The 22812-nt window shown below is 41.7% G+C and overlaps 1 protein-coding gene across 4 annotated transcripts; it reads left to right on the forward strand.

The window, feature by feature from the left end:
- Positions 1-706: 706 nt before the first annotated feature.
- NIPAL3 (NIPA like domain containing 3) lies at positions 707-14579 on the forward strand. Of its 4 annotated transcripts, none has more exons than XM_009813449.2 (11): positions 707-1098; positions 2748-2816; positions 2915-3086; positions 3195-3254; positions 3952-4097; positions 4888-4984; positions 6227-6362; positions 7046-7134; positions 8622-8685; positions 9574-9668; positions 10373-14579. In XM_009813449.2, exons 1-11 carry the CDS (start codon positions 1000-1002, stop codon positions 10570-10572), a joined length of 1227 nt encoding a protein of 408 aa, XP_009811751.1. In that variant the 5' UTR covers positions 707-999; the 3' UTR covers positions 10573-14579. The 4 variants fall into 4 exon arrangements, with proteins under 4 accessions (XP_009811751.1, XP_059686818.1, XP_059686820.1 ...); XM_059830835.1 differs by having other exon boundaries at positions 3976-4097; XM_059830837.1 differs by having other exon boundaries at positions 707-1065.
- Positions 14580-22812: the final 8233 nt, after the last annotated feature.

A 22812-nucleotide genomic window follows, 5' to 3' on the forward strand; every position in this document is an offset into this window, starting at 1 on the left:
TTTGCCCCCCCACCTCCCCTCACGACAGGCTGCTTTTGCCCTTTCACGGCTAGGCTGGCATGCTACCCGTCCCGCCCCTCCACGCTGGAGGCACTTGGGCAACCCGTGAGTTAAAGTAATCCCTTGCAGGCAAATCCCTCTGAGGCCAAGACCTCAGACTGGCTTGCTGCGTGCGGTGCTTTCCAGACACCTATAATGAGTCTGGCACTAAGGAATTTAGCCTCCAAACTCTGCTCACAGCAATTACACTGAAATGACCTCTGTTTGCCTGAAGAGCAGCACTGTCATCCCAAGCACGTGGGAATGGCGTGACTAATGTAATGCTGCGTCCTGAACAAACAACAGAGGTACGCAGGCAGTAGAGAAATGAAAAGCCAGGGCTTGGAGGACTTAAGAGACTTTTTGATAAGAACTTTCCAAATGGCAAGGCCTGATGTTAAATGGCACCTGAATGTCACCCTCGGGGCCAAGCCAGTTTGTGAGCTCTTGTAGAGCATGGTGTGGGCAAGTTCCTGTGTGTGAGACTTTGTGAGAAGGCATTTAAAGTCTGCTTTCTCTGCTGATGTGTGCAGCTGTTACTTTGATTCCTGGGAGTTGTGGCCTATCCTTCAGCAGGATTTCATTGCAGGTTTTGGACCATTAACTTAATTTGGCCTAATTCTGTATTTTTAATTTTTTTTTCCCTTAGTGTCACCTTGGAGGGATATAACCTTGCTGCCCCACTGACGTGCTGGAAATATTGACTTATCGACACTTCTGCCTATGGTGCCAGCCCTATCATAGTGTAGCCTGGTGGGGGAAGAAAAGCAGCAGACAGGCTACAGAGAATTTTTTTCTGCTTCACTGAACTAATTGTTGCTTGTCCAAGCAAAACAGGATGGGTGGGAAGAAGTGGTACCAAGTTACAGATAAGGTGGTTCCAGCAAGGTCCAAGTCTCTTCTCTAAAGAGAAGTTCCAGCATCAAAGAGGCTGAAAAGCAAATACTCCAATCAACCAAAATGGAAGGAGGCAACAGTCCAAATCTGCAACTTCAGCAACTCCCGTTGGCCACTGCAGCGGTTTCTGTGCAGCCACACACTGACTCCTTTTCTTACAAGGTCAGATTTCTACCCCAGTCTATCCCTAGAAGGCCCTAACTATTCAAGTAAGCTGATAATGCCACTGTATTTTGGGTTTTTTTTTGCAGAAAGTGCACTGTCTTTGTATTTAGCCATGCCTGGAGGCCCCAGTGTATTATATGCCAGGTATATAAGCAGTGAGAGAAAGAAGGAGAAATTCTCTGTCTTGAAGAGCTAGACAAAGTGAAGAAAGGACTGGCAGTTAAGATATGCATGTCTAAAGGTGGTTAGGTGCAATAAATTCTGCTGGGTGTCTTTTCAGACTAATCCATACATCAGTAACTGAGATCAGATGTTCTGGTCTGCTGTATATTCAAGTGTTTGAATTGCTGAGAACACGGTCCTAGGTGCGTTCTAAAGGTTGACCAGACTGATGGTGGCTTGCAAGCTCTCACAGTCCCGAAGCCAGTCCCAGACCTGTGCTGCACTTGGGAGCTTTTCAGCTGAGGCACCATCTCCTCCATGTCTTCTAAACTGAAATCCAGTTGCTGAACCAGGAAACTGTGTTGAGCTTCTCTGGCTACATCTGTGATCACACAGTGACGTTTTTCTGCCAACTTTACTGTCTGTTATGGGAAGGTCTTTCGGAGTTTTTGAATGAAACTGCTTGGGTGAATCTTATTTTCATACATTCTGACAAAAAGCTTTTTGTTGCACTGATAAGAACTTGAAATCTTTTAAGTCCTTCTCTTGCTATGCATGAGAAAATCAAGAACAGTGTATTTACTGTTAAGGGAGGAATACAAATGTGAGCTTGGTTATCCCAAATCAATCAAAGTAAGTACTAGACTGTATCTTGGAGACCAGAACTGAAATGAAAAGTGCTAATGACATCTAATGAGATTTAGACAGTTGTTGGAAGAACACAAATGCTAAATAGCCTGGCTTAGCCTCAGGCTCTTCTGTTCACTCCTAATGTACATTTCCTTTGTGACTCAGCCTGGTTTACATCCTTTTTTATTTCAAATTCTGTCTTTAGACCGTGAGAATTATTGCTGAGCTGGGAATGCTAATGTAGAAGGGGTTGGGAGCTTGCTAGGAGCTGCTACCAGTTGCCTTTTACTTTGGAATAACTGGTTCATGTAAAAAGCAGTATAAAATCTGATAGTTGGGCTGCCTCATCGAATGGGCTAAATTACCTACTGAACCAGCAGATGTTATAAGTGGAGAAGAGCATAATAGTTCTTAAAATGTGACCTGCAGAATGCAGAGGTTCCTGATCCATACTCGGCTAAATTCCAGGGCAACAAGCATCCTCATGAAAAGTGTTTTTCGAAGGGAAGAATGAGTGAACGGGTTGTTGTGTTTAGCTTTATCTTCTTCCCCTCTGAGAAACTGCGAGGAATGCAAATACATGCACACTAATTTAAGTCTCTTGTAGAAAGTGTCTGTTAAGGAAGGGTTATCTTTCACCTGAGTTTCACAGCTTTGGCACACAGCCACAGGGAACTTACCTGAATTGCCCTAGATCACATAGAAAGGGAGGAAGATAAACTGAGATTTTATTGACAGGTGATCTAGGACCTGTTTTTAAAGTCTGCTGTCTTCCAGATTGTGAAAAAAGCTCCAACTTCCTTCAGGGTCCAGTGGCTAAATTTAGTATTTGTGTGTTTACTTTGTTTTTACAGGAGAACTTGATTGGTGCATTACTAGCTATTTTTGGGCATCTTGTTATCAGTATTGCACTCAACCTCCAGGTGAGTATCACGAAGCAAATATTGATCCTGCCTCAATCATCCTGCATTAAAAAGCAACAAGCATGCCAAAGATTCTTTGCTTTTATTTTCTTTTCTAGAAATACAGCCACATCCGACTGGCAGGTTCCAAAGACCCCCGAGCCTACTTCAAAACCAAGACATGGTGGTGTGGACTGTTTCTGCTGGTGCTGGGAGAACTGGGAGTGTTTTCCTCTTACGCCTTTGCTCCTCTTTCACTGATTGTGCCACTCAGTGCAGTGTCTGTTATAGGTAAGGGGGAAAGAGACAACGGCCATACAAGTCTGAGTCCGTTCCAGTGTGAGATTGCTGATCATTACGCCGATACATAACTCGCTGTTTCTCTCTCTTTTTTTATAGCTAGTGCAATCATAGGAATTATATTTATTAAAGAAAAATGGAAGCCCAAGGATTTTTTGAGTAAGTTCCACAGTTCCTTTTCATTTTTCCTTTCTGTTTACAAGCCATTCAACACATAGCATGGCCTCTCAAGAATCATAATTAGAGGGATGGCAAGATCTCCATTAGCTATAGTACCTCTTCGAGGAAATGCGTTATCTCATCCACCATTTGTTAAAAATGGAATTTTTTGTTTGTTTTTTTTCTGACTTGTGCCAAATCACCTTAATCTCACAGGTTTTAGAAATACATGGAAATTGTGTTTGTTTGCAGGATCTGAGAATCGTGGTTCTCTGGGCTGAAGCTGCAGCCTAGGGCCTTAACTCTGCAGTGGCATAGGCACAACTGAATCAGACAAATTTCATACATGTCCAAGTGTTTGCAGAACTGGGGCATTCATTCTTCCATTTCCTAGAAAATAGGCTGTTGGCAGTGCCAGGCAGGATAAGCCCCAGATATAGATCTTGTAGCTATTTGTTTGGCAGATGCTAAACAAATGAGCTTTTTTTCTCAACTGACAGCACAGACACTGCCTAGGGTTTTCTTGGTTCTAATATTTTTGAAAGTGGGGCATGAAGGGCAGAGGAATGAGTCATTCAGAGGAATGTGCACGATGTCATTAATGGTCACTCTGCATGTGCAACATTAATTCCATGCATCCACACTAACCCACTAACTTTGTCCTTTTTTTTTTTTTTTTTTCCTTTGGTTGCCGAAGGGCGCTATGTCTTGTCCTTTGTAGGCTGTGGTTTGGCAATTGTTGGAACTTACCTGCTGATAACATTTGGACCTAATAGTCATGAGAAGATGACAGGAGAAAATATCACTAGGCATTTAGTGAGCTGGCCATTTCTGTTGTATATGGTAAGATGGCCCATAAAACGTGGGACAGTTTTCTGCTATGTGCTTGATTGGGAGTTTCATTTCAAGCATTATTTTTCGTTACGGTTACTAGCAATATTCCTTGTACTTGCTAATGAACCTATGCCAGCTTTTCCTGGTGTCAGTTCCACATTGCATGTGGACACCTGCCTGCACAATTTGGAAGTCTCCCATTCTTTCTCTGAATTGTTCTGTTAGGACTTAGATATCTTTAACTGAAAAGTTTTCAAATAGCTTGCTCTCTCCCTGACCTGTCAGCTTCAGCCTGTGGCAGTAGTACTAATGGCAGCCAAGAGCAGCTGCTCCAGAGGTGTCCAAATACTGTGCTTGCACCTGGACTTTTTCTAGACTGACTTTCTCTGGAGCCATCAATCTCTCACTGAAAATTTTATGAAATCTATCGGGTATTTTAATGGAGATAAGTTTGGTCGTTAAATAAGATCGTGTCTGCAGGGGTCACTTAAAGAACCTCATTATGGGAAGTAGGCTGAGATTTCTGATGTGAATATTCAGTCAGGATTATTTGATTTCCTGCTTTACCACGAATATGTCAAAAGTGTCCCATGTTTCTTGTTCTGCAAGAAGCTATTGAATATCTCATCTGATTAGAATCTAAGATCATGCTAAATTTGATCTATAATTGTGTGGGATCCTCATTTTCCTTTCATTTGCCCTTTTGTGTAATTCTAATGTTTGACTGGCTCAGAATCCCATTTACTGCCAACCCCATATACCCCACATCTTTTAATATTCTTATTTCTATTTTTTGTAGCTTGTGGAGATCATCATATTCTGCCTACTACTATATTTTTACAAGGAGAAAAATGCAAACTACATTGTAGTTATTCTTCTGCTCGTAGCTTTGCTGGGTAAGTTGATAATGGACTTGCAAGATCATCTAACTCTGGCCTGTAACAGTAAACTGAGGCATCTATGGCTTATAGGGAATTACATTGACCTAATTAATGTCATAAAATGCACCAATCTACTCCAGAAATGTTACTACAAATTACATAAAGCTAGTATCTTGCAGTGATGTTTAGGATCTTTGCAAATGACCTTTGAACAACTAAGACTTACTTCCCATAAGGACAAATAATCTGCAAATACAGAAAGTGCAAGTTATTTATTAGTGTTCTTAATTGTAATCCGTGCATGCAAAGCATGCTACAATACCTTTATCTGTTCAATGGATAAGGAAGTGGATGAAAGAGAGGATTTGACCTACAAGAATCTTCTTGGCTCTGGAATGATTTGCTGTATGACTAAATAAATAATAAATACTCTGCCATGCCTGTATGTCCCCATTTAAATTGGGAGAGTCTCTGGCATGGGGTCAAATGCTGCTTTTGATATCCTCATAGCATACAGGGGGATCCTACAGTGACTTTGGAAAGGCCAGGATTTCACTTGCACCCTTCTTCGCATTAATCTGTTTTTTTAAGAAATTGTGATCAATTAAACTTTGAAAAGGGTGAATGATAGCAAGGCAGTGACGCAGTCTGACATGCTGTTGAATCTATGTCACAGTCCTCAAATTTTGCTATTTATGCAACTTTAGTCACTGCAGTTGGTTTTTTCTTTTTTTTGAACTGTTTGTGGCTGGATTTTAGTAACTGATGCCTCAGGGGCTGCGTGAATCATAGATAAAGCAACTGTCCTAATTCTGAATGGCGCTGACTTGTGCTTTCAAGAAATGGAAAGGAAGTAGGCTCTTTCTGATTGTTGTTTTGAAAGCTTCCTTAGCTTTATTAACCAAGCCAATATGGCATCAGAAATGAAAATTTGTATGCTTTCATCATGTGATTGCACAACACTGTTTAAACACTTAAAAACCCCAGTAAATGCTCCCAGTCCTGTAGAGAAGGGAACCGTGATACAGAAAGGTTAAGTGATTTATTGAAGGCCACTGTGGTGAAGTTGTTGGAATTAGAACTGGCAGAGTTGGGGATAAAATATGCAGTTTGCATCCCTTGTCTGCCCTGGCAAACAGAGGGTTTCAGTTCTTGTAGAACTTGAGTTTGCCTGTCATGTATAGAGCGAACGTGCAGCGTTCCTGACACATTGAGCATGTATCAGTGCTTCAGCTGAGTCTTGGTAAACATTCACAGGTTCCATGACTGTTGTGACGGTGAAGGCTGTGGCAGGCATGATTGTTGTCTCGATACAAGGAAACTTACAACTTGACTACCCTATATTTTATATCATGTTGGTGTGCATGATTGCTACAGCGATCTTTCAAGCAACGTAAGACATTCACTCTCTTTTTGTCTATAATTGTGCTGGTTTCAGTGGGTCAGTAATTAGTGGGCTGTTAGTTATCCATTCCAAGAATGCTGATTAAATTTTAGGAGAAGAATTAGCCATTCTCTTCTGTGACCTGTCCTCAAATATATGTCACAGGAGCCTGGGATAGTGGTGTTCTTTGGTTTTCCATGTAGTGACATTGCCAAATAATTTTAATCCCAAATTTATAGATCATTCAAATATTTGCAAAACAGTGTTAGGAGTGAAATGGTGGCAAATCAAATACAGTACTGTGCACTGGCTAAAACAAAGGTGCAGAATCAGTGTTGTTGATGATGTGTCTATTTTTATTTTTCCTCTGTACTTGTAATAACATAAAAGGCCGGTAGCAGCAGGGATAAAAAGCTATTCAAAATGTGAGTGACATTCTGGCCCTAAGGTCAGTGGCAGTAATTTCACTGCCTTTACTCAGTACAGCCATAAGGCTTACTCTTCTATCATTTATATTAATTCCAAGGGATGCTGCTGCAGTTTTAGTGAGAAAGAGAAGAAAGTTTCTTAAATTCATGCATCACTTTTGAAAGGTGTTTCCAAAAAGGAGACCTATACTAGTCCAGGATAACTGCTATACAATTTGAGTATCCTTCCCAAATCAAACCCTGTTGTGTATCATTGTATTGCAGATTTTTAGCTCAAGCCTCACAGCTGTATGACTCATCTCAGATTGCCAGCATCGGCTATATCCTGTCCACAACAGTAGCAATCACAGCAGGTAACAGTGCCCAAAACAGGGTGTTGGTCCTTTCTAAAAGAAGGGCAAAAGATTTTGGAAAATAATCCACACTTACAGATGAGGAAGGTGAATACTCAGTAAGATGATGACTTGTATTTTCTTGTCATCTCTCTTCTGCAGCTGGCTTTGTTTCTTTTTTCTTTCCAAAAATGTGAATTATCCCATTAGACTGTGTTAAAATTTTCTGTTAAGTTCTGTCATTTTGTTTAAAGTGCAGGGGAACTTATATTTGAGACTGTATCACTCATACCATGCTAGCGTGTAGAAGAGGGTGATGTATGCTCTTAGATGTGCAACTTGAATACACAGCTGAAATTTCTCCTTGTGTAATTTTATCTAGATTTTGTTAAGCTGCATGTGCTATGGTGTACAAACGTATTTGCTTCCTCGGTACAAAGGTGTTACAATTCTCTTCCTGATAGTCTTGTTTGCATTGTGTCTAGAATGCAGCTGTTCACAGCTTTACAGACATTTCTCTTTCTGAACAGTTTACTCCAATTTCAGCCCTTGCCCACATAGGAAGAGCTCTGTCTGCACGACCAAAGATGAGCATTTTAAACCCCTAAGGCTTCAAACCTGACGAACTGCCTTTTTAAGGTTTTGTTCTCCTCACTTGGACATAAGAGCAAAACTGGGGAAAACAAACACACAAACAACACTGGAAAAAGTATCCATCACTGTCAAGCAGATGCACTATCTGTGTAAATAGTAATGCTCTTCTAGGTATGTAAGGGCAATAGCTTCCCCCATACATTACACATTGCCTTTTAATGCTCTTCAGTGTCATGAGAGACTATGGCCTACTCTTTGGCTCATGTTTATTTCCTGTCATATTCCAAGCCATACGCTGCTCTCAGATTCATCAGCTTATTTACTTCAATTAGAAATGTAAAGAGTAGGAGCCAGAACGCATGTCCTGTTGACATCCAGGACACCAAGGACTCTTGTCATCTTATAGGTTTGAGCTGTACATAGTTGTTTGGGGTCAAGAGTTTGTAGCCTGTTGTAGTTAGAGAGATCCAATTTGGTTTGTCATTCAGACTTCAGAAATACAGTCTCTTGTTTATGTGGTAACCAGTGCTGTGTGGTGAGAATTTGGCTCAGGCTTTATTAGCACAGTGACATGCAACAGTTCCAGCAATGTTTCCTTCACAACCCCCTACCCCAATATGGAAAGACTTGCACTAGTTGCTGTACTGCTGTACAGATGTACTTCCATCTATATTAGTTACACCAGTATAACTATTTTGGCAGTGAAATTCTAAAAGATGTGTCAATAAATTGTGTTAAAAAGGAAAGCAGGCCACCTTTTTCTATTTTAAGATCATAAAAAAACCCAAAGGTGCTGACTATAAAAATAGGAATCTTGCATGATTTGGTTTCTGGATAGACGAGTGCTGGAGATGTAGCACTAATTGCCCATGTAAGCTGGGAAGAAAGATGTCATGAATTATTTCCTTTTCAAGGAGCAACTTTTTACTTGGACTTCACTGGCGAAGATGTTCTCCATATATGTATGTTTGCGCTTGGGTAAGTGTTTTAAGTTTCCTTAATAGACAACTGAAAAGTATTTCTTAATATGACTAAAATTTTAAAAATACATATCTGTCTATCCATATATATACTGGAGGTACATACTGTCTTGGAGAGGAGGACAAACTGAAAGCACTTTCTCTGTTAGAGCAGTGGCCCATAGAGCAACGTATCTCATCTGAGTGATGATGGATGCTCTAGAGGAATTGTATAACGCTAGGTTACGCATAATTGTGCAACTTTAAACACTAAATCCCTGACTGGCTGTACTGGAGTCCTGTTTCTTAGGGTATGGGCACTCACACAATGCAGATATGATCAGTAAAACATTTGCTGTGTAACTCAGTATTTAGTCCTAGTACAGTGTCTCGATGTGATTAGCTCTCCATAATGGGGACACATTCTGAAATGTCTTTCAGATTAGTACAGAAAAAAACAATTGGGAGATTAATGTTATGAACTGCGCCTTCCTCTGTCCACATACTGTAAAAATCAAGATCAACAGTTGTTAGTTTGTTTACCTACGGGAAACCTTTCAAAGGTCAGGCTGCTAAATCCTGGAATTTCATCAAAGAAAACCACATTTTGATGTGCTTCCTTTCCCCTTTAGTTAGCAAGGTTAACTAATTAACTAACATGAAAACTTTTTCCTGTGTCTTGATAAAGAAAAGGTGAAATTGTTCTGATTGCTAGGTGGATTTCAATACTGTTGAAGAGGGTTACGCTGCTGAGACAGTTCCCTCTAATTCTAACTTCACAGTTCTTTCACTTCCAGTTCTGAATTCTTTATGGTGCTACTTGATAGGCACTCAGAAGAAGCAACATGCAATATTACCTCCTCTCCCTTTTCAAAGTTATCTCAGTAGATCTTGTCTTCTCTCTCAGGTGCCTCATAGCATTTCTAGGTGTCTTCCTGATCACAAGAAATAGGAAGAAATCTGTACCATTTGAACCTTACATATCAATGGATGCTATGCCAGGTAACAGTAAAAATACAGTGGTTTATCAGTCTTTCTCTTTTAAGTGTTGGGCTTCACAGTGAAAGATCAAGCTCTAGGCTCTGTTAAGTATCTGGATTATCAGGCGGCTGTGTTGTTTTCTAGTTTTTCCTTCTCTTGTTTGTTTGTGCCTTGTGAGGGGTACATGCATGTTTTGCACGGAGCAGGGAAGAGGTGATGTGCAACTTGGATGCCACTTATGCTGGGTGCTCTGACATCAGGGGGGATGTCATATTTTGTCAGAACAGCCTTGTCCAGTTGGCTGCTATCTGGGAAGATGAACTAGTTTTGAGCATTTGCTTGGGACTGGGCTTGGTCTTCATCTGGCAGGAAGAACTGATTATTGGGGAGAGCTGAGATACATTGCAAGAGGTAGAGGTCAGGGGGAGTAGAAATTTCTTTTGGGAAGTGCAGCTAAACTCTCTTTCTGGTGAGCTGTACAAAAGATCTGCAGCACTTGATAAATAACTGACTGCCATCCCTCATTCACTTGAAGCTTATTTCTCCATTAGTTGCTTTAGTGCTAAGCAGAAAAACATAATGTCTTTCATTTCACACTCAAGGAACAGATGAGCCGCATATCACGAACCCTGAGACTATATAATTTACTGATTTAAATCTTCCCTACTGCAGGAAGAATGCACTTTTTTTCCTAAGCACTTAATCTCTGTCTTTGCTCTTTTCAGGCATGCAGAACATGCACGATAAAGGGATTGCAGTTCAGCCTGACCTCAAAGCTTCGTTTTCCTACGGTGCCCTCGAGAACAATGACAACATGCCGGAAATTTATACTCCAGCTACATTGCCGATCGTGCAGGAGCAGCATGGTTCCAAAGGAGTTTCTCTTCCACCATACCGGGTGCTGGAGCACAGCAAAAAGGAGTGAGTGACCTTTAAGGAACCTATTTGAATCGTCAGAAGTATGACCTTTATTTATTTACCCATTAAAATATAAGCAAGTGTAAAGCCAACCTTGATATAGTTTAAAGCTCATCTCAAACTTAACTGTCAAGGCTGATTATTAAAATAAACAACTCTCTATAGTTGTGAAGTTGAAAGCATTCGTCTTAGCAAGAAGTAAATCACAGTTCTCCATTGAAGGCTGCTGTCTGGAAGCGTGAAATGGCGAGTGCATTATCATGGCAGTATGAAACCGATGAGATAGCAGACGCTGTGAAAATGCAAAGCTGTGGGAAGAGAAGTGACTGTGCAATTTTTAGTCCTGCTGGGAGTGGGTTTATCTGCAAATAGAAGTTTTCAGGAGTTGCTCACAAGAGAGGAGGGCAGGATTTGATCTTTCCTGTATGGAGGCTGTGACGGATTTCCAGAAAAGTTGTAAATCCTCATGTCTCTAGTGTGACCACCAAACTACCTTAACATGGCAATAAAATGTAATTGTTTTCAAGCATGAATACTGAAACTTACTGTGTCTTTAGAGCAGCATAATTGGTTAGACTAAGCAAGCTACTTTCTTCCTTCAAAACGTGAATCCTGGGCACTTCCTGTATAACTGTTCTCTGGCTAGCGTCGAACATATGCACTGAGTATGTGAATTGTTTTTATAGCACCACTGGATTATAAGGCAGCTTAGAACAAAGATTACTTGCCAGTTTTCTGGTTTCATAGCAGGAGCTTCAGGCTGGATTAAATGGTGCAGAGGGAACACTGTAAAGTACGAGAACGAGAAGAAATGAGAATAGTAACATGACTGGTATCTGGTGGGAATTTTTTGTAGTTCTTGATGAGGTCCTAATTCTCTTATCACTTTTATTTTCTTTCTGGTTGAGGCAGGATTTCCAACTTTGTTTAGTGGTCTTAAATGCTTAAAGGTGTTGACATCCCTTAGTTAAAAAGCTCAGTCTAGGTGTTGTAGGCTGGGGTCCTTTTTTTCTTTAAAAAAAAGCAAAAAAGGGTATAGGGTGAATGACCTAAGAAGAAAAAAGAAGCATGCACAGTCCAGCACTCAGTGAGGACTGTAAGAATAATGGAGCATTGTGTACTCATGATATTTATCTTTCCAGCTTCCAAGAGATGGCTAGAAGCTGATATGAAGGGAGAATAGACATGAGGGGAGGGAAACCTGTCAAGTGAAAAGGACAAAGTACAACATTTACTGGCATATGCAAGTTATACTGGCACTTTGATATCATCACCTTCTCTAAAAGCTGTTGTTTTGCTGGGAAACAGAATTCTAAGTCTACTTGGTGTGTCTTGGACTGTATGCATAGCAGAGTGTCTCCAGGACCTATGAATAGTGCTTGTTTTCCACGCATTTTTAAGTGGTTACTCTGATACCAAGGGGTTTGGGAGGATCTTGGACTTACAACAGTGGCTTCCTGCATATTTTTTTTTTTTTTAATTGACTCATGGCCAGTTTCTGTTCCCACTACCAAAAATTCCCCAAGCACTCCACTGACTTGTATATAGTTATTCCAGATTCTTACTATTGTATATGACAACAGAACTGTTCTTTTGCATATGTTTGCTTTGCTAGCCATGAATACTAATTTAATCTGGAAATACTTGAGGTTGCTTTAGCATTTTTGTGCAGCTTAGGAAACTTATAACCTGCCCCCCCCCCCCCTGCAAAGAGTAGATGCCTAGTTACGTGTACCTATACGTGAAGTTTCTTCACCAACTTGGCATGTCTGACAAGTCAGATCTTATCAGTGGCATCCCATACACTACAGCTTATGAAACCTCAAGAAATAACAGCTTTTCTTTTGCCCTCAATACTTCTTGTGTTTAAGTAAGATAACAATGTTAATGGGCTAATACTGCCAGAACATTAATCTTGTTGGAGTTGCAGTGACACTGATTTACTACCTTTGGCTTTGTATCCCCGGTAATCAATTGTTTGTGAATTTATGTGCAGCTTTTGTTCATTAACAATACAAAACAAAGTAGTACAGGGAAGGCTGAATGGGAAGGGTACAAGAATGCCGGCTTTTCTTATCTCTTCCCGTTTAATCAGTGAGGCAGTAGCTGTTTTGACCTATTAGTTCTGAAGTCACAAAACCACACAGTTTTAAAACAAGCTGTGCTAAACCATGCAGAGCTACAAACTCTACTTCTTAAAATGGCAATATTCTCTGTGTTTAATTATTACAGATGTTGCTGTGGTATAAAATAATCAGAAGCGCCTAAACGTTTTATTGTTGACTTCTGCTATTGGGATGGTCCTATGTGTAACAGAACATCGTTTTCTCAGTTCTTAGTTTTTCAGTAATATTTAAAAACTGCAGTTGAGTGGTGTGCAGACTTTGTAGCCAGTAAATGGCAGGTTAGGTTTTTCTCCTCATCATGAGAGACAGATACAGAGGGCTTTGCCAGGGGGAGAGAGCTACTCTGATGCTGAGCCCCTGCTTGTACTTCTCTTTTGTGGGCTGCTCTCTGGCCCGATTCAGTGATCTTGTTTGTTTGTTTTTGTTTGTTTTTGCAGTAAGCTGCTCCAATTTTCCCCAGCCCTGTAGCCTGAGCACTGGCTGACTGCTGGCCTCACCTTCCTCTCTGCCAGAGAGCCCTCAGTTGTCAGCATGTGCCTGTCTCCTGCTCCGAGTGAAATTTCCTCTAGCCAAAACCTGAGTTTTTGTAATATTGTGCTGTTTTGGCCCTTTTCTTTCAAAGACTCTAAAGGCAAGAGTCTTGCCCCAAAGCTTTATCTAACCATGTTTTATTTACACAGTCTGTGTGTGTTTAAATAACTCTACTTAATTATGACAGTTCCCTTTATCTGCAGCGAGACTTCTTTTGGAAACTTCCTGACACAGGACTCCAAGGGAGGTGATGTCTGTTTCTACAGCATATAAATCACAATATTTTAGATTCCTCCATTGTGCCACATCAGTAGAGCCTGCGGTGTTCCTTGGGCTCTAGGCCTCAACTCAATGCACTGATGCTGTAAGGGCTGCATTTTTGCCAGTCTGTGTTAGCCACCATAAGCACAGCAGTAGGACTGCCAGACTGCACCTCGCTCCTACTTGCTGCCTATGTTCAATACTTGAATTTTAAAATGTGGGTTGTTTTTTTGTATTTTATGCACTTCTCCCTTTCTTGCTCTTCCTTCCAATCTTCCAAAAGATTTTTCTGCTCTTCAGAGTCTTACAGCTGCCAGTTCTGTTGCTGAGAAGGCATGACCAGGGCCCCTAGAAGCCAAACATCTGTTTGAACTGACCGTAGGACTTCTGTGCTCTGTGGGAGGGTATAGCTCAGGATTGAAATAAACTCCTTACCTCCCTTCTAGTTTGGAGCTTACAAGCTGAAAACAGGAAGCTATTAGTACTCTCAAGTCTATACTTTTTACAGAATATTTGGTAGTCTGAGGTGACAGTGGCCATGCCCAGGATTGCAGCAGATGTTTAAAGCTAAACACGAACATTTAAAGGAGAGGAGCCCCATGCCATGTTCTGGTCCTTCTTGCAGCATGAAAACTAATCTGTTGGTGTACAGCAGCCTTTAACAAGTGTACGTCAAAACTGCAGTTTATCCAGGGCTGAGCCCAAGAGAGGCAGGGCACTGTAAACACAGAGTATGTTTAGATTTCCAAATGTGCAGCTTTTTTCAGAAACAAGAGCTGAAAAAGTCTGCACAAAAATAAACGGACTGCTGTCTCAATCACTAAACTCGTAGAATAGCTTCTTGAGTCTCCATCTCCTAGCTTCTTTATCAAATGTGAACTGGTATCTACTGCCTCCACACTGTGTGGCTTTTCAATGTACCAGAGCGCTTAACACATTCTCAGTGTGTATCTTACGTGTAACTTAATGCTGTGGAATACAGCTCCTATGTTGGCTGAATGTACAAAATGATCTGCCTGCAATGTTCTCTTGTTCACATTCAAATGTGTAAATAAATCAAGCTTTACAGTATTGGACTATAAGGATAACTGCTTAATTTTTCATAAGCGATGTTGCATGTCTATTTAATTCTATTTGTCTTCTAGGTGAGACCTTTGGAAATGAAACTTAATAAAAGATTGTGCTAAAACCTATAGAATTCTGGCCTGCTCCATACTCTTGGTATAGTTTTAATCGGCCATAAATTTCTTGAACGAAGTTAAGACAGAATTTAGTTTACTAACATATGTACTATGTGCATTCAAAGAACTGTCTTTTTTTAACAGGATACTTGTAAATGAAATGCAGATTGCTACAACTCATGTTTGGGGCTGCAGCATTAATAATGCTTGCCATTTTACATAAGTCTCCAAGTATTTAGTGTCAGCTTTAGGAATCATGCAATTTACTTTAAAATCTTAGTTTTACAGGGCTTTAAAAAAAGATCTTAGCATTTATTATTTCAGCGAAGAGCTTGAAAATGTGATCCAGTTATAGCCTAAAGGAGGGGGGACACGACACAAGAGGAGCCAAATCACAAAACCAAAAGCATCATATTAGTGGTGTCCTGACTCATGATTTTTGCCTGCCTGCCAACTCAATACTGAAATTGAGACAACGGCATGGTCCTCTGAGACAGCGAATACTAGTTGGGAACGCTACGCTGTAGGAGATGCCATCCTTCAGATACAGGATATCATGTCTTTGATTGCAGGAGTAGACAGCTTAAGCGTGTTTCCTAACAATGCCATTAAGAGATACAGACGGTCATAAATTTAGAATACTGGCAATGTAGCTTAATCGAATGCTTGCCAACCTAATTAACACTCACCATATGGGTTTTAGTCCAAGGGGATAAGCCGCAGATAACCCTCAGGATACTCTTAATTAAAATGTATCTCTTGGGGTCCCAAACCACAAATGGAAAAAAAAAAAACAAACAACCAAGAGCAGCCTTATCCACTTTTGGTGTGAAAGCCGCACTTCACAGAAGTCCCTGGACACGAGTATTAAAACTCTGGCTAGCACTTTCTTGAGTGCTTGCAGATGCAGCATACCTAAGCCTCAGAGCTTCTGATAAATGTGGTAATACTTTGTTAACATCCATCACTTAAGGGTTAGTGTGTTGTATTAGAGACAACTGTGTTAAGTGCTAACATAAAGAAGCGGCAATCAAGCCAGATGTCAGGATCATTACAAAAAACGCATGCTAGAAAAGAGGTGGTACTACAAAAGACAGAGTATTTAAAATGTCCCTGAAATGGACACAAATGTTGAGAGTTTGTGGTATTAAAGCAGAATATATTGCTGGCCAGGGAGGAAGAACATAGTATTGAATTAATAAAGCACGTGACTGCAGCAAGGAAAGGCTAAGGTAATAGAGACTAACCAATTACTGCCTAAATTTGCACTGCATCTAAATTGCAGAATCCCTTCTGTGGACAGGTGAGACTGATCTTAACTTTCAAAAATGAATTCTGCTACGCTGTTTTGTTTTACGAGGGAAAGGTCTGCACTGCAGACAAGTAAGTTATGGGCCTGGTAAAGACAACCAGCGTAGTGTTAGTATCTGCCTTTTTTCTGTAACTAAACTTCAGAAGTAAGCATTTCAACCACAGAAATTTCAGTATTTATGTCAAAATCCTAACTGTCTTCCAGGTTTCCAAGTGAGGACAAAGCTGTTTAACTAAATATTTGTGTCAGTGAAGTTCAATAGTTTTGCATGCTTTTTGTAGAAAAATGAATACAACCAAAAAAAAAAGCATGTTGGTTTGTGCTGTCTTTAGATGTCAGTGTACACAGGCATTCATTTATCACACAGTTCAGATGACCACTGTCTCAAACATCTCATCACTGGATTAAGCCGTGATTTACTCTGAGAGACGAGGGACACAACCTGTCGCTGTTCCCATCTGGCAACTGCCTGAGCGCCAGCTGAGGCCAACTGCAAAGTAAAACCGATTAACGTCGGCCGCCATCTAGGAGCGTACACGGCCCTTCCGCAGCAGAAATCCTTGTGATGAGCACCAGGCACCCCGGCACAGGTGCTGTGCTCCGAGAGTCAGCCCCACGTCCTCTTCTCCAGCTTTAGCCCTCAAGGTCACTCGAGTGTCCTGCTGGGACACCCCGAGGCGCTCCTCCCTCAGGTCTCCAACAGCTTTTCAAAGCTGTTAATTAAAAACATGGAAAAGGCCTCCATCCTCCATACTGGGCTCTGCCAGCAACTCAGCTGCTGACGGCTCCTCCAGAACCAGTTCCTAGAGCAATGTGCGGCTTTTGAATCCATTCTCCTCTCTCTGAGCTCAGCCATTCCCACAGGGAACCCTGCAAAGCCTTTCCTCGAGGACAGCAGACGTGGAAGACCGTCGCCTCACCAAGCATCGATACGCGTAAAACACCGTTCGTTTCCCCAAAACGCTTCGTGCCCTTTGCTGTGGAGACCCGTCTGCCCCGGGCGCCACGAGGGGTGGAATACGCCTCAAATCCGCCGCAGAAACCGCGGAGCGGCTGTGTGAGGGGAGGCGGGCGGCGGGAAAAGGGCCCCGCAGCCGCCCCAACCGCCGCGACCCCTTCGTGCGGGGATGCGGGCGGCGCATGCGCAGAGTCGCCCCCCTCCATCCGGGTCACCGACCCCCCCACCTCCCCGCGGCTCCCTGAGGCGATGCGGAGGCGAAGGGGCGCGCACGCAGGCGCGGTCCCGCCGCTCCCCTCCCGCAGCCGCTCACTCCGCACGGCGAGCGGCGGGGAGTGCGCGCTCCCGCTGCCGCCCCTGCGCGGCGCCCCTTCGCCGCTGCCGAGGGGATCCCCGCCGAGGAAGACGGTGAGCGCCCCCCGCCTCCCCCCAGCGCCCCGCCGCCCGCCATCTGTTGCTCCTTCCTCCCTTCGCCGGGAGTCCCGTCCTGAGGTGAGGCGGCCCGGCCCGGTGGCGGGTCGCTGTGCCGCGCCGAACGCCGCCCGCCGCCGCCTCTGAAGCGGCTCGGTGAGGGCGCGGCGAGGCCTGGCCGGTCCCGGGGAGCTGCTGCCCGCGCCCTCCGTGGCTGCCGGGCGGAGCGGCGGCGGGGAAGTCGTTTTTAACAGTTACTCGCTAGGGCCTATATAGGGGGTTGGGGTTTTTTTTAAAGAGTAATCCCAGAGCGGTCGTTTGCCGCCACCCTCGTGTTTCTCACGTGCCGTGTTACCGCTGAACTCGGGTGTTGATCCCCCAGCCCGTCAGCTTGCCCGGGGCCGCTCCCCTGGGTAGACCTGTCCTCCGCGGGTTTGCAGGCTTGAGCCCGAGTTTATAAACTCCTCCGAGCAGATTTGGCTGATTATGTAGAAATCGCCATGCCGTTTTTAGCCCTTGTGAGTATTCAGGGTTTTCGGGAAGGATGTGATAATGTAAATGAGCTGCTTGTATTTCAGCAGTGCCTGAACTGGGGGGTGCAGACAGTGCAAAGGTGGAACCACCAGTGCTGCCCGTACCCGTGCTCTCATGAAGAACTAAAGCTCTCAATGGCAGAAGCTGCATTTCCACAGTTTGCTTAAATTTCAGAAGGCCTTAAGCTTTGTATGAAGTTGAAGAGTTTTGCTTTTAAGTGTTCCAGAGGTACCTGTCACCTGGTATTTGAATGATAAGCAGGTATTAATTCTCCAAAGAACAAAGGTCTTACCCAAGTGCCTTTAGTTCTTGGGATCCTTTTAGTCCTGCTGTGTAAGGCCATTTAATGTAAAATCTAAGAGGGAGCGAGTGATCGAATAGCTTGCTAACGAGTATTGTCAGTCGTCTACACAACCAATTTGCTTATAATTTTGAATTGCTTATTGCAGTTAATATGGCTGTAAGAATTAGCTGATTGTAATAAATGACTAGCATTTGTGTATTTCCATTCGTGTCAGACTCTTACAAATAGGTACTTCTCACCTTTCCAAGGAGATAAGTGAAGTAATTCCCTTTTTGCATAGGGGAAACTGAAGCAGAACAGTTTGGCTGTTGCACTGATAATCACATCGGTGTACCTGTCAAGCTTGGAGTATTTCTTCTTCTGATTTTGTTGCTTTCTGATAATTGCATAGTAAAATAGTTCTACCTAGTCTGTTAAAATATCACTTGTCACAGTACTGTTTCCAACAGTACTTCTTAATTAACATTCATACATCAGTCTTACCTGTCTCATCCTTATTTCAGGGAAGCTATTACATATTCTTGCATTGCTCAGTAACCATGGTGTTTTGATACCAATTTGGGGCAAGTCAGGAAAAAATAAGTAATCTGTGGAAAACCTAGTGTTAGCCTTGTAGGTTTATGATTAAAAAAATTAGAAGTGTGATGCATTCTTATTTTTTAAAAAACAAAACATAATTGAAGTAGCTTTTATAGTTCAGTGCCCTCTACAGAAGCTGTTCAGATTTTGTTTTTATACTAGCAAGAAACATCATACTGTAAATTATACAGAACTGTTGGTCTCGTTGCTGAAATGTTTCCTTAGCTTTGACTAAGATTGCTTCTATTAAATCACTTTCCCTGCAGACTCTTTGCAGGAATTCAAGGGAATAGCTGCATTGTCTTCTGCAGCTTAACAGTGTACAAGTTTCTACTCTTGTTCTCTAAAGGAACAAGATGATTTCTAGTAATTCAATTTTTGTTACTAGTTGAGGAGAAAAAATGTAATCTACTTCATGGCAATGGGGATGTTTAAACTGCCCCAGCTCTCCAGTAGCATTTACATGCATCATTTGAGACCCGCTGCCTTTCTACAGAGCAGAAAATATCTTACAGTAAACGTTTTGTTGCTGTATTTAAATGTTACAACATGGTGAATTCCTATATAATGACACTCGAAGCCAGTGAGGCTGTTTGCTGTGTGCAAAGCTGGATACGGTGTGCTAGACAGGTTTGTGATTTTCCATCAGGATTCTTTACAAGGAATTTCTACTTCTTTACAAAGCTGAAGAGCGTCTCTTCTGTGCAATAACGCATGCCTATGCAGGATTTGATGTTGAGCAAAAAGCAGTACTGTCCTCATATCAAGGGTATGTACGCTGTAAAAGGTTTACAGGGAAGATCTTCAGTGGTGAACAGAAGGCAGGCCTGCAGTGCAGGCTCACCAGGGCTGTCACCTCCGCTCTGTTTCTGAGCTGTCGTGCCTTGGTAGTTTGTTTTAATGTGTATGCATTTTGCAGGTAGGAATACACAGGTAGACAATGGTAGTTGTTGATTGCCTGTTTCACATCGAACTGGATGAAATGAATCAGGACATAGAGGACTGAAAATTTAGGAACTGCAAGTTTTATTTCTTTAATGTTAAGATGCTAACTAGATGGTTTTGCTGTCTGTTGACCAGTTCATGCATGGTGAAAATCATGGTGACCTTGCAGCCATCACTTTATCTCTCTACTTCATAGGTTACTTGAATCATTTAATGTTATCTCAGATGTAAAAGAAGCTAGATCTTGTGGCTTTCTTGTTGGCTTTTTTCCCTTTCTTTTTTCTTCCCATCCTCTTGTACAGTGTGTGTGGTATTCTGTGATATCTGAGCTCCTGGCATTTGTTATTGATCCCTCTCCAATTCCTAAGGTGATTTGGCAAAGACCTTTCCTTAATTGTATTGTTTACCTGGCTATCATTCTTGCCTTTTACCATCCATGTTTTGTATGTTGTCACCTTTTCATTTACAAAATTGCCCTATTCCGTGATACCAAACGGACATGGAAATAACATGGATGTCTGTTTTCAAAATACAAAATGACAGTTTCAGAGTTTTGGAACTTCCTCATGCTGGAACTTTGAACTTAATTTTAATTCTCTGAATTAACCAAATTTGGCAAAAGAAGGAAAAATTAGGATTTCTCCCCCCACCCCCGAATGCATTCTTCATGCCTTTAAGTTGATGTTTTAGAAACATACGGTTAAGCTCTTCTTAACCGTATCAGTTTTATTTTATTTTCAAGCAGATATTTGCATACTTGTCTCATTGGTGTGTAAAAAATGGTTTCTATTCAAGGAGCCTACACAAAGTCGCACTGTACAGAATACTAGCCAGAAACAGAAAATTCTGGTGTCTTATTTGTATAAATAAACCCCCAGATCTGCCTTTGTTTTGTCCACTTCTTTGCTCTTTTTTTTCAAAGTGCTATTCCTCTGTGCTAACATACCAAACAGAGGAATATCTCTGTGGTCGCTGCAGTGTTTGGTATTAGTAATCTGCAGATTGCAGCTCCTTAAATGACCTAATAGATGATAACAACTTTAAAGGAGGAGCAATGGATTCAGTTGATAATCTATGGATTAAATTCTCTCTCATTTTAATTGTGATGTCTGATTCCACAGTACTAACAGCATGAAGAGAGGAGTACTACTGCAGGCACAGTGTAAGTCACACTAATTGTGCGCTCCGTTAATCCGATTTCCTGATGCTTTTGCCTCCCTCCACTCTGCTTTGCTGACTTCATTTTGTAGTGTGTGAGGCTCAGACAGCCTGAACTTTTTAAAGCTCTTCATAGAGTGGCCAACTTGACCAAATTTTATGTTGGTCTGTATGTTACCTTACTTCCTCTCTTATTCACCGTTAATTTAAATCTTTGCATTTGCCAGCATTTCCAAACTCTCCCTTTTCTGTGCCAGTTTTGCTCTATTGCCTTGTTTGCAAGTCTCCTCCTTCTTTGATTTGTCAGAAAAACAGGTTTTTGGAGCAGTCGTGTGGGTTAGGTGTTTCTTACTGTGATCCGTACTCCTCTCTGATGGGGACGCCTGGGGAGGTAGGACCAAAACCGGGATAAGGCTAGCATGTGGCTCTCGATTCTGTCTGCAGGTAGCTTGGCTTGATTGGAGGTGCCTGTGTGCTCTTGTGTGTTGGGAGTCTGTGCTGCCAAGCCAGATGGTGGCTTTTGTTTTTACCGTGTTTGGCGTATTTTCTTTTCCTTTTCTCTTTCCTTTTTGCATGAATCAGCGAGCACAAAAAATCGGGTTTCCACCAGCTACATGTTTTCTTGCATTTACATCCTTCCTTCTGTGATGCTGAGGAGCGTTTCCTGTGAAAATTTTGAAACTTGCTGTGCTGGGAAAATTTAGCCAGGTCTGTGCATGACTTTGTAATGGTTTGACTAAAGGTGTGACCTTGAACTGGTGCAGTTATGTGTGCGCATGTTGCTTCAGACAGCTTTTACGTGTCCACACCGAGGTTACGTTGATTTAACTCATTTAAGTTAGCATCACACCTTGTGTGTGTGTGTCTCTAAGCAGTTTGTAAAAACTTAAAACAGGTACTAAATCTTTTTTTTCTCATTTTCACGTGCTATTTCTCCTTAAGTACAAAGTGTTGAGAGTGTTTGAGTGTTGTTAATTAGAAAACTTGTCTTAAACTTTCCCATGAGTGAGCATGGATTTATTATGGATTTTTTTAATGCATATTGGTTTCAGTTGATGGCATTTCTCAGTGACTGCTTCAAAGAATAAGCTAGTTAGGCAAATATTCAAATGAAATAATTGCCAATGAAGCATAATACATTTATTTACCTTTTTTAGTGTTATGTCACAAACTAACACCCCCTCCAAATCTAGGTATAGTACAGTTACATGTTTTATATCATTTACATTAGAATATACAGTAGTGTGATAACCTCCTTATGATTTTTGCAGCAATAGGTGGCAAAAGGTATGCTCTATTAAAATCTCTTTTATTATGTAAAAACTAGTTTGTTACATAAAGTCTTTTATTTAGTCTCTTGTTTGTTTGCACTTTTTTTCTTCCTTGACGTGTTTACTCAAGGCTATAGATGCTCTCTTACCTATGGGAAAGGCATTCTTCAGTGCTTAGGAGAAGAAAATGTCCTCACATTTGGAGATCTTGGTGTTTGTTCCCGTATCTGCCACTGGCTCGGAGAGGCTTTGGACAGATGATTTAACTTTGCTGTATAGTTGTGTTCCCATTGATTGGGAAGTGCTTTTCAGTTAATAAATAAGAAATTGCTATTAACTGAAAAGTGTGTCATGGAGAAAAGCTTCTAGAACAGTATTGTGGTTCTTGATTTATGTCAGAGGAAAGGGAGGAGAAATTTCATTTACTTGACTGAGTGATTTTATCTTCGTTTTCATAGATTGAACAGCAATGTCTTTATCCCATTTACAGAAATGGGATACAGTGCTTCTGTTTTGTGGATGAGAGAACAAGTTTCATGTCGATTTCTATTCTTTTTTGTAAAATCATTTGCCTTAAAGAACAGTCAAAGCATGACGATGCGGTATCATCACATTCTGTCCTGGTTTTGTTTTTTGGAATGGCAGGCCCCTACTAGAAGCTGGAGCGTAAAGAAGA

The sequence above is a fragment of the Gavia stellata genome, chromosome 29, assembly GCF_030936135.1.
Source record: "Gavia stellata isolate bGavSte3 chromosome 29, bGavSte3.hap2, whole genome shotgun sequence".
NCBI lineage: Eukaryota > Metazoa > Chordata > Aves > Gaviiformes > Gaviidae > Gavia > Gavia stellata.